The sequence below is a fragment of the Hylobates moloch genome, unplaced genomic scaffold (genome assembly GCF_009828535.3).
Source record: "Hylobates moloch isolate HMO894 unplaced genomic scaffold, HMol_V3 SCAFFOLD_12, whole genome shotgun sequence".
Lineage (NCBI taxonomy): Eukaryota > Metazoa > Chordata > Mammalia > Primates > Hylobatidae > Hylobates > Hylobates moloch.
In genome coordinates this window covers 14,789,703-14,804,721 of record NW_026652287.1, presented here as the reverse complement: position 1 = coordinate 14,804,721, position 15,019 = coordinate 14,789,703, and the positions used below count along the sequence as shown (strand labels likewise).

At 47.7% G+C, this 15,019-nt stretch overlaps 2 protein-coding genes across 5 annotated transcripts in view; both read right to left on the bottom strand.

Moving 5' to 3' along the window:
- Positions 1-1,111, bottom strand: part of WSB2 (WD repeat and SOCS box containing 2) — a 34,683-nt gene extending 33,572 nt beyond the window's left edge. The window contains exon 1 of the mRNA XM_032168560.2: positions 1,093-1,111. The gene's annotated coding sequence lies outside the window, so the exon portion shown is untranslated. The remainder of the gene's footprint in view (positions 1-1,092) is intronic.
- An 845-nt stretch (positions 1,112-1,956) lies between these two features.
- Positions 1,957-15,019, bottom strand: part of VSIG10 (V-set and immunoglobulin domain containing 10) — a 36,715-nt gene continuing 23,652 nt past the window's right edge. The window contains exons 4-9 of one of the 4 annotated variants that reach the window (XM_058424899.1): positions 14,485-14,745; positions 12,809-13,102; positions 10,650-10,760; positions 10,343-10,358; positions 7,335-7,546; positions 1,957-5,656 (exon numbers count right to left, since the gene is read on the bottom strand). In XM_058424899.1, the coding sequence (XP_058280882.1) occupies positions 5,601-5,656; positions 7,335-7,546; positions 10,343-10,358; positions 10,650-10,760; positions 12,809-13,102; positions 14,485-14,745 (950 nt within the window). In that variant the 3' untranslated portion in view covers positions 1,957-5,600. Of the gene's footprint in view, positions 5,657-7,334; positions 7,547-10,342; positions 10,439-10,631; positions 10,761-12,808; positions 13,103-14,484; positions 14,746-15,019 lie in introns of those variants that run through there. The other 3 variants (XR_009208882.1, XM_058424900.1, XR_009208883.1) reach the window with 3 other exon arrangements.

The window sequence follows — 15,019 nt, the reverse complement described above, 5'->3', positions numbered from 1 at the left end:
GGGGGGGCAGTTGAGGGAAAAGATGGAAAATCGGGGGGGCGGTACGCTGACTGGATAAAAGCCGAGGGGTTGCTGAGGGGAAACGGGGGCGGGGAAGACGCGCGAACCAGATAAAAATGGGGCAGGGGTGGGGGGAGCTGAGCGGAAACTGGGTGGGGCGCGAACGGGATAAAACCCAGGGGTTGTGCGGGGTCCTGAGGGGAACTAGCGCCGGATAAAAACGGGGAAGGGAGGGAGGTGGACAGGGCTGAGGGAAACCGGGGAAAGGGGAGCGATAGAAACCGGAGCAGGGGAAGCCGGCTCAGGGGAAAAGGGGGTGTTGGAGAGTGGGTAGAGCCGGGCCGAGGGAAAAACCAAGCGGGGGAAGCGGCGATCCGGGGAAAACGGAGAGAGTAGGACTGAGGGCGGTGGGGGGAAGGGGAACCAAAGGGGCTGAAGCGAAGTCGAGGGGAAGGGCAGGTGAAAATGGAGCTATGCAAAGCCCGATGAGGGGGGAACGAGTAAAAATAGGGGCGGGAGAAATAGGGTGGAGGGAACACTGGCCGAGAAGAAACCTGGGGGAGAGATGGGCTTAGGGGAAAATGGGGAGGGGGTGGAAGGAAGGTGTAATAACCGGGTGCTGGGGGTTGGGGAGGACGTAAGAATTGAGAGGTGCGGCGAGGGTCAAGGCTAGGGTAAAACGAGGGGGGCTACTCAATGGCTCCGGTAATGGGAGAGGGAAGTGAGGAGAAAATGGGGCGGTGGGGAGAGGAGGGCAGGGTGAAAACCGGAGTGGGGGTGGGAACGAGATAAAAAACGGGGCAGGAGCGATTCGGAAGAAGACTGTCCCCTTAACTACCTACTGCGACAGCCTCGCCTGTCCCCGTCCCCCTGAGAAACCTGCTCTCCCTGTCTACCTGTATAGCCTCAAGAAATGGCTCGCTTGGGTCAGACGCCCCCTTGCTAACATTCCAGGGCCAGGGCAGGAGTCATCATGGAGAATTTTCATGCCTGAAAGACCCCATTTCTTAGTTGTCCGGTCCCCAGTAGGGTCAGTGGCTTGGGGATTTCTTACTGAGCTCAGCTCATTGTCCCCAAAATGCCTTCCCTTACCCCCAACTCGAGCGCTTCCCTTTCCTGCTTTGGGCCCAAGCTCTTCCCTCGGTTCTTGGTGTCAGCTTCATTCAAGTCACTCTCCCGCCTCTCGTTCCTTTCTCCCCGCCTTTCTTCACTTCCCTCCAAGTGCCCTCTCCATTTCCTGGTCACTGGTCCCAGAGCTCCGCATCGCAGTGGTTCCATTTTAAACTTCTTTGCTTTCTAAGGCAACCTATGTTTTCTACGGTAACTGAGGTTCCCGTGTTCTTTTTCACCATGGTCTCTCCGTTTTAATGTTTTGGGTTTTTTACCCAGGCCCCTGTTTTATGAGCCCTGGGTACGACCTTCCTGTGTCCCGTTTGGCCTCCTGGGTTACAATCCTGTTCACCCCGCTTGGCCGGTTTTTTTTTTAACCTGCCAGTTTCTCAGTCTCCCCCTTTTCCGCTGGCTGCCTGTCCCTTTCTCGCCGCCCATTTTAACTTTAGCATGCCCCGTTCTCACCCTTCATTTTCCACTGGGTATTTTTTATGTTTCCCAATTTTAAAAACGGCCCAGCGCACCCCTTTTTCTGGGCCTCCACTTTTATCTCTGGCACCAGTGTTGGCCTGCTCCACCTCTGCTCCCATTTAATCGCTAATTTCCTGCCTCCTGAGGACCCCCGTTTTATTGTCCAGCCTCCCCCCTCCCATTTTTCTCTTCTCTAATTTTCTGAGTCTCCGTTTTTTTGTCTCCCAAATACCTTCGATTCCTGGAATCTCACAGGCCTCATTTTTATGTACACGTCATGGAAAAGAATAAAAGGGCAAGGGCACAGGGCGCAATGGCTCATGCCTGTAATCCCCGCACTTTGGGAGGCCAAGGCGGGCAGATCACCTGAGGTCAGGAGTTTGAGACCAGCCTGGCCGATATGGCCAAACCCAACCTCTATTAAAAATACAAAAATTAGCTGGGCGTGGTGGCAGGCAACTGTAAACCCAGCTACTCGGGAGACTGAGGCAGGAGAATCACTTGAACCCAGGAGGCGGAGGTTGCAGTGAGCTGAGATCTTGCCATTGCACTCCAGCCTGGGCAATAGAGCGAGACTCCGTCTCGAGAGAAAAAAAAAAAAAAAAAGAAGCGGGGCTGAGGTGAGGAGAAGAATATTGTTACCAATTTTTAAAAAGCCAGTAAAAAAAAAAATTTTTTTTTGGCAAGTTCGTTTTTCCAAGTCTTTCAATTTACTAATCAGGTCTCAATCAAGATCACAAAAGCACTTACTTAAAAATAGCTTTATTCCATTATCTTTTAAAAAATGCATATGATAACCTCAGAACTAATTTCTCCCAACCTCCCCCCACCACATCTTAAAATGTAAATAATGGAGAAGGAGCTGCTTATTTTTCTTTGCAGCAGTTCCTGGCCAGTCCCAACGTGAGAAATATCAGGTGGCACTTACTGCGTCATAATACATTTTACCTAGTAAGGATGATTTTCTAAGTCTCAGTGCATGGGTTATTGCAATTTTCCATCTTGTGTTTTCCTGCAGCAATTATGGGGCTTGTATGTGCTTGTGAGAATTGGAGCTAATATCAAAGCCACAGAATTGTGGAGGCCCCCTTCCCAGGGTCCACCAGGTTTTGAGAAAAACAAAAAAGTCAGTTGCAATGGACCTGAAGTGTTTATCTTCCTGGTCCTGATAAATAGATCTCATGGTCTCTAAGTTAACAATACATGCAGGGCTGGGCGTGGTGGCTCATGCTTGTAATCCCAGCACTTTGGGAGGCCGAGGCGGGCGGATCACGAGATCAGGAGATCGAGACCACGGTGAAACCCCGTCTCTACTAAAAATACAAAAAATATTAGCCGGGCATGGTGGCGGGCGCCCGTAGTCCCAGCTACTCGGAGAGGCTGAGGCAGGAGAATGGCGTGAACCCGGGAGGCGGAGCTTGCAGTGAGCCGAGATGGCGCCACTGCACTCCAGCCTGAGAGATAAGATTTTTTTTAAAGCACAGTGTAACAACTTGGACTTTGCCACACAAACTGTAATCCACTGTCAACAAGCTTGTGGATTTGGGCATGGATCATCTTAAAGAAGCCCGAATTCTTCAAAATATCCTTAAAACTTGAAGACCTGGATTTTACCTGACCCTGGATATTAATGTGCACACAGGACTCAGATGTGTGATGGCAGTCACAGCTCAGCTGGTCAAACATTTATAGTGTTTGGCACCAGGACCATGAAGCTCCCATTTGGTAGTGGAAAAACCCTCAAATATTTCCTATCAACAGATGTGTGTGCAAGAGGAAGAGGAAGTTGTGGAAAATATCCCAGTGATCCTACTAAACATTCTCTGCTAGGGTTTTTTTTTTCACCTCAACAGTTTTTGTGTTTTCTTTTAATCTTGTTGCCTCTGAGTAGTAGATTCTTCAGTTCTGGAATTTGGTTGCCAAAGACTCGAAAGGAGAGACTCACTCAGTAATTCAGTGACTTTAGAAGCAAGCTGAGTATCTCATTCTAAAATGACCCTGATTTACACTGTTGAGAATGGTTAAGTACGTGGGGTACCTTGCAGCAAAAGACAAAAAGCAAAAAGCCAGTAGAACTGCAATTCACAGCTATTCCTGAGGGGTGCACATTGCAGCCCACTCTTGAGCTCCCCAATGTTCTGAGCAGAGGACAGGGCATACTTCTAGTGATTTGCTTAGTTTAATCCCTTCATCCAGGAAAACAGACCTTCCCCAACCACACCTGCAGGGTTACTTCAGACAACCAGCTTCTCTAGTCCCAGTTCCTAGAATTGGAGAAAGGAAGTTCCCCTTTAAGCCCTAGGTCCTGCCCACTAGAGCAGATACGCAACATTAAAGAGTCCAAATTCAAGTCAGTTTTTCATATTTAGCAAACATCCATTGCACCCTTATAAGGTCCTTGACTTTAAGAAATTTATATGAAATCAGAAAACTTAAATCTTGAAACTATACAAGGATCTACTGGAAGCATCAGCAGGCTAAACTCATCACATGGTATTTTCATTCCAAATTTAGTGTTATTGATCAGCGTACCCTCAGAATATCCTTAAGAAGCAGGAAGGAAACAAGTTTTCCTCTTCCCATTTCCAAGACTGAGAAACAGTCCAGATGAGCTGGTTTGCCCAAGCAATTCTTATCACCAGATACTCTGTTATTAAACGTGTCTCCTGCCTTCTTTGAAAGCAACAGGAGAAATGAAGCATAGGAAAGTCTGCAAGCTAATAGTGTATCACCTAGGAGGCTTGTGTATAAATATGAAGCTCTGCAAAATGTAGTTATAATGAAAGGCACTTCCTATTACCAGCTCCCTAACTCTTTTTAAAAGAATTCTATCTCCAGGGAAATAAAACTGGTTAAGACAGTGCTCTGATATGCCTAGTTTAGTTCCTTCATCCAAGAAAACAGACCTTCCCCAACCACACCTGCAGGGTTACTTCAGACAACCAGCTTCTCATTTTAGAGTCCCAGTTCTTAGAATTGGAGAAAGGAAGTCTCCCTTTAAGCCCTAGGTCCTGCCCACTAGAGCAGATACGCAACATTAAAGGGTACAAATTCAAGTCAGATTTTCATACTTAGCAGGTAATCTTACAAAGATATTTTTCAATAAATGGATTATGTTTTTCAATGAATGGATCTTACAAAGATGTTTTTCAATAAATGGAAGGAAAGATGTGTGTGCTTGGTTTTTTTGCTGAGACCCAAATGTTGCCAGTGCAAGCCCCCACTAGGGGTACAGGTCGAATCAAAGCTGAATGAAGAGCTCATCTTCAATGTAGCTTTCCAAGCTTTCAGAACGAGACAACAATAAGTGAGCGATTTCCTCATCTATTTTACAGGTGAGGAAATTGAGGCCGAGAGAGGTAAAGAGTCATGCTCTAGCCCATGAAAGAAGGAAGCAACAGAGCCCAGATTCAACTTCAGGTGTTTCTAACTCCAAAGCCTGAACCAAACTGCCTTCCTCTGATTGACATTGGTACCTGGAACTTCACCTGTTCCAAGGAGCTGATATTTGCAAGGTGGCGTGGCTGAGGCAGGAGAATTGCTTGAACCCGGGAGGCAGAAGTTGTGGTGAGCCGAGATCATGCCATTGCACTCCAGCCTGGGCAACAGAGGGAGACTCCGTCTCAAAAAAAAAAAAAAAAAAAAAAAAAAAGGTGGCAAAAGGCACCAAGACCCAGTGCTTCCCTGACCTCTGCTCCCTCTAAATCAGCATCTATCACAGTAGATCAACCTGGATAAAGCCAGGATTCACAGCAGAAGTGGCACCTCAGACACCGAAGCAGCTTTCCTTCTCAAAGCTTTTAAACATCATTGGGAAAACTAGAGCAAATCAAACCAATGTTTTTCAATACATGGAAGGAAAGATGTGTGTGCTTGGTTTTGTTTTTTGCTGAGACCCAAATGTTGTTAGTGCCAGCCCCCGCCAGGGGTGCAGGTTGAGTCAAAGCTGAATGAAGAGCTCGTCTTCAATGTAGCTTTCCAAGCTTTTGGAGCAAGACAACCATGGACCATCCTCTTCTTCAGACTGGCCTGTCTTCTTCTTGAACAATGTCACTTTGCTCCTCACTGCTGTCATCTGCACAGGGGGGGAAATAACCCAATGCTTTGTAGTCAGAGTGTGATTCTATTTCCACTATCAGTCGTCAACTCAGTGATTTCTAGTCCTTTCCTGGTGAGCCACAGAATGGGATCTCGTGGAGAAGAAGGTAGGGTGTGTTTTCCCCTTTTCACCTGTTTTCTACATTCAAAACCTCTAGGCGTGCTTGATACCAGCCACCCTTCATGTCCTCGGCTCACACCCCTCCCCTCACCTGAAACACCCTCTCTCCTTTCTGCTTATTCCAACTCAGCCGTCCTAACACCTTGCTTCTTGTCCACCTCTTCCACAAAGCTTCCCCTAACCGGCGCACCTCTCCAGGCTCTTATCTTTCTCTGAGGTCCTGTAATTTTTGGTGCAGTGGCACGATCTCAGCTCACTGCAGCCTCGACTTCCCAGGCTCAGGTGATTCTCCCACCTCAGCCTCCCAAGTAGCTGGGGCTACAGGTACATGCCACCATACCCAGCTAATTTTTTGTATTCTTAGTAGAGACACGTTTTGCCATGTTCCCAAGGCTGGTCTCAAACTCCTGAGCTCCAGCGATCCGCCCACTTTGGCTTCCCAAAGTGCTGGAATTACAGGCATGAGCAACCGCACCTATAATTTTTAAATATGCTGTCTATCAGGCAATTAATCAAATATCTTCCTGCAACAGCTCCTCTACTGCTCTCTCAAAATGTTGGTTCAGTCTTGCTCCTGTTTCCATTTCCCCTGTGGGTTTTAGTTTGTTCCCCTAAACTGGTCTTTTTTTTTTTTTTGAGACAGAGTCTCACTCTGTCACCCAGGCTGAAGTGCAGTGGCACAATCTCGGCTCACTGCAGCCTCCGTCTCCCGGGTTCAAGTGATTCTCCTGCCTCGGCCTCCCAAGTAGCTGGGATTACAGGCACCTACCAGGCCCAGCTAATTTTTGTATTTTTAGTAGAGATGGGGGTCTCACCATGTTGGCCAGCCTGGTCTCAAAGCCCTGACCTCAAATGATCCACCTGCCTCAGCCTCCCAAAATGCTGGGATTATAGGCATGAGCCACTGCACCTGGCCTGAAGTGGTCTTGTAAAGCTTCCTGCATGCAGACACTACCAGTCACTCTTTTCTATTCTCTCACAATGCCCATATTGTGCCTACCCTAGACCAGGACCTTGATAAGTGTTTGTCAATTTGATTTTCATGCTGGTAGTTGACAGTAGTCTCAGGTTCTAGACTAAAGTTTAGCTATCTTCCCCAGCCTTTTAAAAAACCAAACTCACCCCTTAGAGATTTCCTGCTGGGAAGCTCACTGCAGCAGTTCAGAGGTTTGTGGGCTTTTTTTTTTTTTGAGACAGATTTCCTACTGCTGCCCAGACTGGAGTGCAGTGGCGTGATCATAGCTCACTGCAGCCTGGACCTCCTACACTCAAGCGATCCTCAGCCTCCCAAGTAGCTGGGATCACAGATGCACACCACCATGCCCGGCTAATTTTTCATTCTTTTTTTTTTTTTTTTTTTTTTTTTTTTTTTTGTAGAGACAGAGTCTCACCATGTTGCCCAGGCTAGTCTCAAACTTCTGGGCTCAAGTGATCTTCCCACCTTGGCCTCCCAAAGTGCTGGGATGACAGGCGTGAGCCAACGCGCCTTTTTTTGTTTGTTTTCTGTTTGTTTGTTAAAGGAAAAAGCGCTTACCTTGTAGATCCTGGAATCCATTTCCCATCTGTTCTATGTTCCCATTTACCAAGGCGGTCACTCTGTGAATGTGGTCCTGCTTAGGTCTTTCTTTTGGCAACTCCTCTCTCTCATGTGCTCCCTCCTCTTCCTCTACTGCAGCATCTTCCTGCTCCTCCTCCTCTTCCTCTTCTGAATCCACCAAAACCATGACATCATCCATGTTTTGTCCCCTAATTTCCAAAGGGGAAAAATAATCAAGAAGATTTCTTATTTTTCCCAACTTCAGCCCTCACTGAATAGGAAACACTAGATTATTTGCAACCCCATTCGTAATATGGAAAATTCCTCATGCACGCAGCTTGGTGAAGTAATGAGATGATGGTGTGGTAACCACAGAGATGCTGCCAAATTGCTTCAGATGATGGTATCTCATGCTGGGTTGATTACTCCCCTGCTCCTTGGGCAGGTGACCATGTTGTCCCAGGCATCTACCATTTCATGTCCCCTTACAGCAGGTAGACAAATGTTTTTCCTTTTCTGAAATGCCCTCATTCTGCTCTACTTACCAAAATCTCTCCCTCTCCTCATTTTGGAAGACCCAGGTAAAGGTAAAGTCCTCTCCCTCCCACTAACGACCTGAACGAATTGCATTTAGAGTCCACACTGTAGTTTATTTACCAGCAGCTCACTAGCGCTGCCTACCCAGCCAGACTTTGCATTTCAGACTATGCATTTCTTTTTCTTTTCTTTTTTTTTTTCTTTTTCGAGATGGAGTCTTGCTCTGTTGCCCAGGCTGGAGCACAGTGGCGTGATCTTGGCTCACTGCAACCTCCACCTCCTGGGTGCAAGCAATTCTCCTGCCTCAGCCACCCAAGTAGCTGGGACTATAGGCACGCACCACCACATCTGGCTAATTTTTGTATTTTTAGTAGAGACGTGGTTTCAGCATGTGGCCAGGCTGGTCTCGAATGCCTGGCCTCAAGTGATCCACCCACCTCGGCCTCCCAGAGTGCTGGGATTATAAGCATGAGCCACCGTCCCCAGCCTGGACTATGCATTTCTTCTTTTTGGTTTTTTTTTTTTTCTCTTTTTTTTTTTTTTTTTTTTGAGACAGAGTTTCATTCTTGCTGCCCAGGCTGGAGTGCAATGGCACAATCTTGGCTCACTGCAACCTCCGCCTCCCAGGTTCAAGCGATTCTCCTGCTTCAACCTCCCAAGTAGCTGGGATTACAGGCATGCGCCACCACGTCTACCATGTCCAGCTAATTTTTTGCATTTTTAGTAGAGGTGGGGTTTCTCCATGTTGGTCAGGCTGGTCTCGAACTCCCAACCTCAGGTGATCCACCCGCCTCAGCCTCCCAAAGTGCTGGGATTACAGGCATAAGTCACCACACCCGGCCAAACAGTCAAACTTTTTTTTTTTTTTTCCAGACAGAGTTTCAGTCTTGTTGCCCAGGCCGGAGTACAGTGGCGCGATCTCGGCTCACTGCAACCTCCGCCCCCCTGGGTTCAAGCAATTTTCCTGCCTCCGCCTCCTGAGTAGCTGGGATTACAGATGTGCGCCACGACCCCCGTCTAATTTTGTATTTTTAGTAGAGACAGGGTTTCTCCATGTTGGTCAGGCTGGTCTCAAAATCCTGACCCAAGGTGATCTGCCTACCTCAGCCTCCCAGAGTGCTAGGATTAAGGCGTGAGCCACTGCACCCGGCCTGGACTATGCATTTCTTAAGGAAGAAAGAATGAACACCACAGGTCAGTCACCTGCCCGAGGAGCTGTGTTACATTGTCATTTAATCTTCACAAGCCCCCTGGTGAAACAAATCAGGAGCTTAAGGCTCAGAAAGGGTCAGGGATTTTCTATGGGTACAGGGCTTGGGAATGGCACAGCTGTCATTTGAACCCAGGTCCAATGGTCTCAATGCCTTTTGCTACTATACCACACTGATGCCTCCGGTGAGAAATAAGCCCAGGGAATGACAGACTTACTGAGAGAATGGCCCTCCAATTCAGGGCAGTAAAGGTAATGTTTTGCTATGAAAGATGGTCCCAGATCAATAATATCCTGTCATTTTGAATAGGTAAAGAACTGTTTTTCCATAGGATCATAGAGAAGAGTACTCTGCTCCCACCCAGAATCTCCTTAGGAAATGAAATACACAAGTTCCATTTGGTTCCTTCACCCCTACTGGGGTTTCCTTTTGAGAGGGGGTTCTGGGCATGCTCATAGTAGTCTTCCAAAACACTGTAAAACTGGCTGGGTGCAGTGGCTCATGCCTGTAATCCCAGCACTTTGGGAGGCTGAGGCGGGCAGATCACTTGAGGCCAGGAGTTCGAGACTAGCCTGGCCAACATGGTGAAACCCTGTCTCTACTAAAAATACAAAAATTAGCCAGGCGTGGTGGTGCGCACCTGTAATCCCAGCTACTCGGAAGGCTGAGGCAGGAGAATGGCCTCAACCTGGGAGGTAGGGATTGCAGTGAGCTGAGATCGCGCCACTGCACTCCAGCCTGAGCAAGAGAGAGAGATTCTGTCTCAAAAAAAAAAAAAGAAAAAAAGAAAAAAAAACTGTAAGACCATGACTGATTATTTCTTTTAGCTCTTTTTAGAAAATTAAATAAAACAAATGCATGAATGACTGGCTCAAAATGTACACATTGTCTTTCTGTCTCAATGATCGACCTGCAATGTGTCCAGCCCTGAGGTTTGGTGTTGTAAAAGAACACAGACTTTGGAATTGATTAGACCTGGACCTCAAGGAATACACTGCTGCTTTCTTCCGGAATGAGCTTGCAGAAATTACTTCACTGAGCCTCCATCCCCTTATCTGGAAAATGGAGATGTCACCACCACCCTAAGGAGATGATGAAAGGGTTTATAAGAATACCTGATGAAACCCCTACACCAGTGTCTAGCACATCGTAGGTCCTCAATGGTAGTTGCTATTATTGTTCTTAAGAAAGGAAGGGAACAAAACAAGTGAAGACATGCGGGAATGGGTGTTTGGTTTGATTCTGGGGAACACTCACCTGAAAGTGCTTCCTACTGAAGAGAGAAAGGAAAAACCATTAATATCCAGTAACATCCGCTTCAACCTCACAGGTTCTTAATCGGGCTAACATTTACTAGGGGAACAAATAAGAAAACTGACTCAATATGACAGGTGATAGGGTGTCCCGGGATGGTACTTAGGTGACTTATTACTGTATATCTTGACCCAGCAAAGAAGCCCAGAGAACAGAACTTCAGGTGGGAGCATGACAGGGGCCATCCTTCCCCACCCCGCACCTTTTCAAAAGCCTGGAAGAGAAGCTAAAGGACCCAGGGAGCCCTTACCTTTCCAGCAGAACACAGGGCTGTAATACAACAGAAGCCCTGAGGTAATGGCCAGTCCCAGCAGAAGGAGGCTCACAATGGTTCCCACAATCCCCCCGATATTTAAAGGTTCTGTAAAGACAAATCACACCATTGATTCTTCCATCAGATATGTGTGCAATTAGAACAACACTTCCCTTTCTCTGCGTGGATCCAGTTCTTGTCTTATCTTGATTCCTGACCTTGGGTAAGGCTTATGACCTGTCTGTAATGCCAGATAAATATTTTGTCACCCAACCTCAGAGAGTTTGTGGGGATCAGATGGAGCAGGGGATGTGAACAAACAATGGAAAGTTAAAATCTCTCTGTCTACCAAACATTGAGACTATTTCTAAGACCATGGTAAGTAAGAGTGTGAGAGTTATCAATGCCATGATAAACACAGTGATCAACAGAACAGAACAGAGATCCAGGAAGGGGTCCACACGTAAATATACTTGATAAATGACAGGGTATTGAGCAAAGGAAGCACTATTTAAGAATTGGTACTAGAGCCTGGGTGCGGTGGCTCACGCCTGTAATCCCAGCACTTTGGGAGGCCGAGGCAGGCAGATCACCTGAAGTCGGGAGATCGAGACCAGCCTGACCAACATGGTAAAACCCTGTCTCTACTAAAAATACAAAATTAGCCAGGCGTGGTGGTGCATGTCTGTAATCCCAGCTACTTGGGAGACTGAGGCAGGAGAATCGCTTGAACCTGGGAGGCGGGGATTGCGGTGAGCCAAGATCGCGCCATTGCACTCCAGCCTGGGCAACAAGAGTGAAATTCCATCTCAAAAAAAGAAAGAGAGCCAGGCGCGGTGGCTCATGCCTGTAATCCCAGCACTTTGGGAGGCCGAGGCGGGTGGATCACAAGGTCAGGAGGTCAAGACCATCCTGGCTAACACAGTGAAACCCCATCTCTACTAAAAATACAAAAAATTAGCTGGGCATGGTGGCGGGTGCCTGCAGTCCCAGCTACTCAGGAGACTGAGGCAGGAGAATGGCATGAACCCGGGAGGCAGAGCCTGCAGTGAGCCGAGATCACACCACCGCACTCCAGCCTGGGTGACCGAGCAAGACTCCGTCTCAAAAAAAAAAAAAGAAAGAAAGAGGAGGGGAGGGGAGGGAAAGAAAAGAAGGAAAATAGGAAAGGGAAAAGGGAGAAGAGAAAGGGAAAGGGAGAAGGGAAGGGAAGAAAGAAAGAGGCCAGGTGTGGTGGCTCATGCTTGCAATCTCAACACTTTGGGAGGCTGAGATGGGAGGATCACTTGAGGACAGGAGTTCAAGACCAACCTGGTCAACACAGTGTGACCTCATCTGTATAAAAAATAAAATAAAAAGAAGTATAGACATATATAGTATTTATTTTTCTAAACTCAAATTTAAGCAGGCATCCTGTTTTTAAAGTTCTATTGCTATTTTCTTCTTTTTGAGGTGGATTCCCGCTCTGTCGCCCAAGCGGAAGTGCAGTGGCGTGATCTCGGCTCACTGCAACCTTCGCCTCCCAGATTCAAGCGATTCTGCCTCAGCCTTCCGAGTAGCTGGGATTACAGGCAACTGCCACCATGCCCAGCTAATGGTCTCAAACTGCCAACCTCAGGTGATCTGCCCATCTCAGCTTCCCAAGTAATTTTGTATTTTTAGTAAAGATGGGGTTTCACCATACTGGCCAGGCTGGTCTCAAACTCCTGGCCTCAAGTGATCCACCCGCCTCGGCCTCCCAAAGTGCTGGGATTACAGGCGTGAGCCACCGTGCCCAGCCCTATCGTTGTTTCCAGATCTGGCCCTGAGACATACAGGTAACCTAATGCATGTTGGTACTATTCTGTATCCTCGGTGGGATGATCGTTTCTTAGGGGTTCATTTTGCTGTTATGCTTTACAACTGACATACACTAGATATCTATTCATTGGTGTGTATAGATAGTATGTAATTTTTGCTATCTATGCAAATATTAGTGAGTTTAGGGTTGGATAATAATTTCTTCCAGCCACCTTGTCAAGTCATAAGCAAGCAGACATGCCTTCTCCCAGCTGGCAGTGACCCACGTGTAGGGAGGCACCAGGCTGTCCTCATGCTGATGCTGGGTACTCTGAAGCTCTGAACCCTCCTCCTTCAGGCCCAGTTCCACCACTCACCTCTCACACTCAGCCAGATTTCCACCTCCCTCACCCCTACAGCGCTGTCAGCTCGGCAGACGTAGTAGCCCTCATCCAGGTCCTGGGAGCAGTTGTGGATGGTGAGGGTGGAGTTCTGGCCATCCTGGGTAATGAGATGGCGGCTGCTGGGCTGCATGACCACCTTGGGCTGGGTAAGGTTCCTCAGCCACAGGATCTTGGCAGGGGGGTAGGCCCCAGACACCTGGCATGTAAGTGTCACATTGCCCCCAACGAAGCAAGTCTTCATGGGCTCAGAGAGAAGGGAGGGACCCCCTGGTGATCAGAAGGTAAACAAAGACAGATGTTTAAAGAGATTCAAGTCACCGCCTGAGATCTGCAAGAAAACTATGGTAGTCTTTTTTTTTTTTTTGAGATGGAGGTTTTGCTCTGTTGCCCAGGCTGGAGTGCAGTGGCGCAATCTCAGCTCACTGCAACCTCTGCCTCCCTCCCAGGTTCAAGCAATTCTCCTGCCTCAGCCTCCCCAGCTGGGATTACAGGCATGCGCCACCACACCTGGCTAATTTTTGTATTTTTAGTAGAGACAGGGTTTCACCATGTTGCCCAGGCTGGTCTCAAACTCCCAACCTCAGGTGATCTGCCCATCTCAGTCTCCCAAAGTGCTGGGATTACAGGCGTGAGCCACCACATCCGGCCCCAGTCCCCTTTATCTGTGATTTCACTTTCTGAGGTTTCAGTTACCACAGTCGACTACAGTCCAAAAATATTAAATGGAAAATTTCAGAAATGAACAATTTTTTTTTTTGAAATGGAGTCTCACTTTGTCACCCAGACTGGAGTGCAGTGGTGTGATCTTAGCTCACTGCTTCCTCTCTCACTATGGATCTCTGCATAAGCTGGCTCCCCTTTACCTTCTGTCATGAGCAGAAGCAGCCTGACGCTCTCACCAGAAGCCAAGCAGATGCTGGTGCCATGTTTCTTGCACAGCCTACGGAACTATGAGCAAATAAACTAATTTTCGGCTAGGCACAGTGGCTCACACCTATAATCCCAGCACTTTAGGAGGCCGAGGCAGGTAGATCACTTGAGGTCAGTTCGAGACCAGGGTGGCCAACATGGTGAAACCCCATTTCTACTAAAAATACAAAAATTAGGTGGGCGTGATGGTGCACGCCTCTAGTCCCAGCTACTCAAGAGGCTGAGGCAGGAGAATCGCTTGAACTTGGGAGGCAGAGGTTGCAGTGAGCCAAGATCATGCCACTGCACTCCAGTGTGGGCAACAGAGCGAGACTCTGCCTCAAAAAATAATAAAAAAATTTTTTTTCTTTATAAACTACCCAGCCTCAGGTATTCCTTTACAGCAATAGTAAATGGACAGACACAAAAGATGATGAACCTCATCTGTCTTGTTCACTGCTCCATCCTCAGCACTTAGAAACTGTACCCGGCACATAGCAGGTGCTCAATTAGTATTTGTCAAGTAGACAATAGCTTGGACTAGAATGAAGAAGCTTGAACTAAGCATCTCTAAAATTTGAAAAAAATGAAACATAAAGAAAAAGAAAGGAAGAAAGGGAAGGAACTCAGTCCACTCTGACATCCAGGGATTTCTTCCTCAGAAGAACTCTCAAATGCTTCTCCTAGGATAAAGGAAGGCAGGGGAACTCCAACCCCAAGACAAAGCAAAACAGACTCACTGATCTGCACCACGCAGCTGGCGCCCGACTCTGGCCCGACTATGTGGTTCGTAACACACTTGAACTTCTTGCCATCCGACAGCTGGGACTCGCTCAGCATTTCCACCCCCAGCTTTGACTTCCCCACGATTACACCTCCTGGCTCTTCTATCCACAGGAAGTCAGGGTCAGGATATCCCCCATCCCAGCGACAGGTAAGCTGCAGCATGAATGATCCTGATGCCATCTGTGCCCAGCACTGGGGAGCTGATGGAGGGGGGTCTGCAAAACACCAGAGGAGAGCATGGGCTGAATCACAGACTCAGGATCCGCCACTGGGCTGGCTCTAAGGATGGCGGAACCAGGGTCTCAGGGAGGCATCAACCCCAGTTAGTGTTAGCGTCTAATAGCTCCTAGCATAAATTCATGCGTGACAACAGTCAGGCTTCCTCTGTTGGGTGTTAAATTTCTGGGGACCTGGGTCTCATTTCTTTTTCTTTTTTCTTTTTGTTTTTGAGAAGGAGTTTCGCTCTTTTTGCCCAGGCTGGAGTGCAGT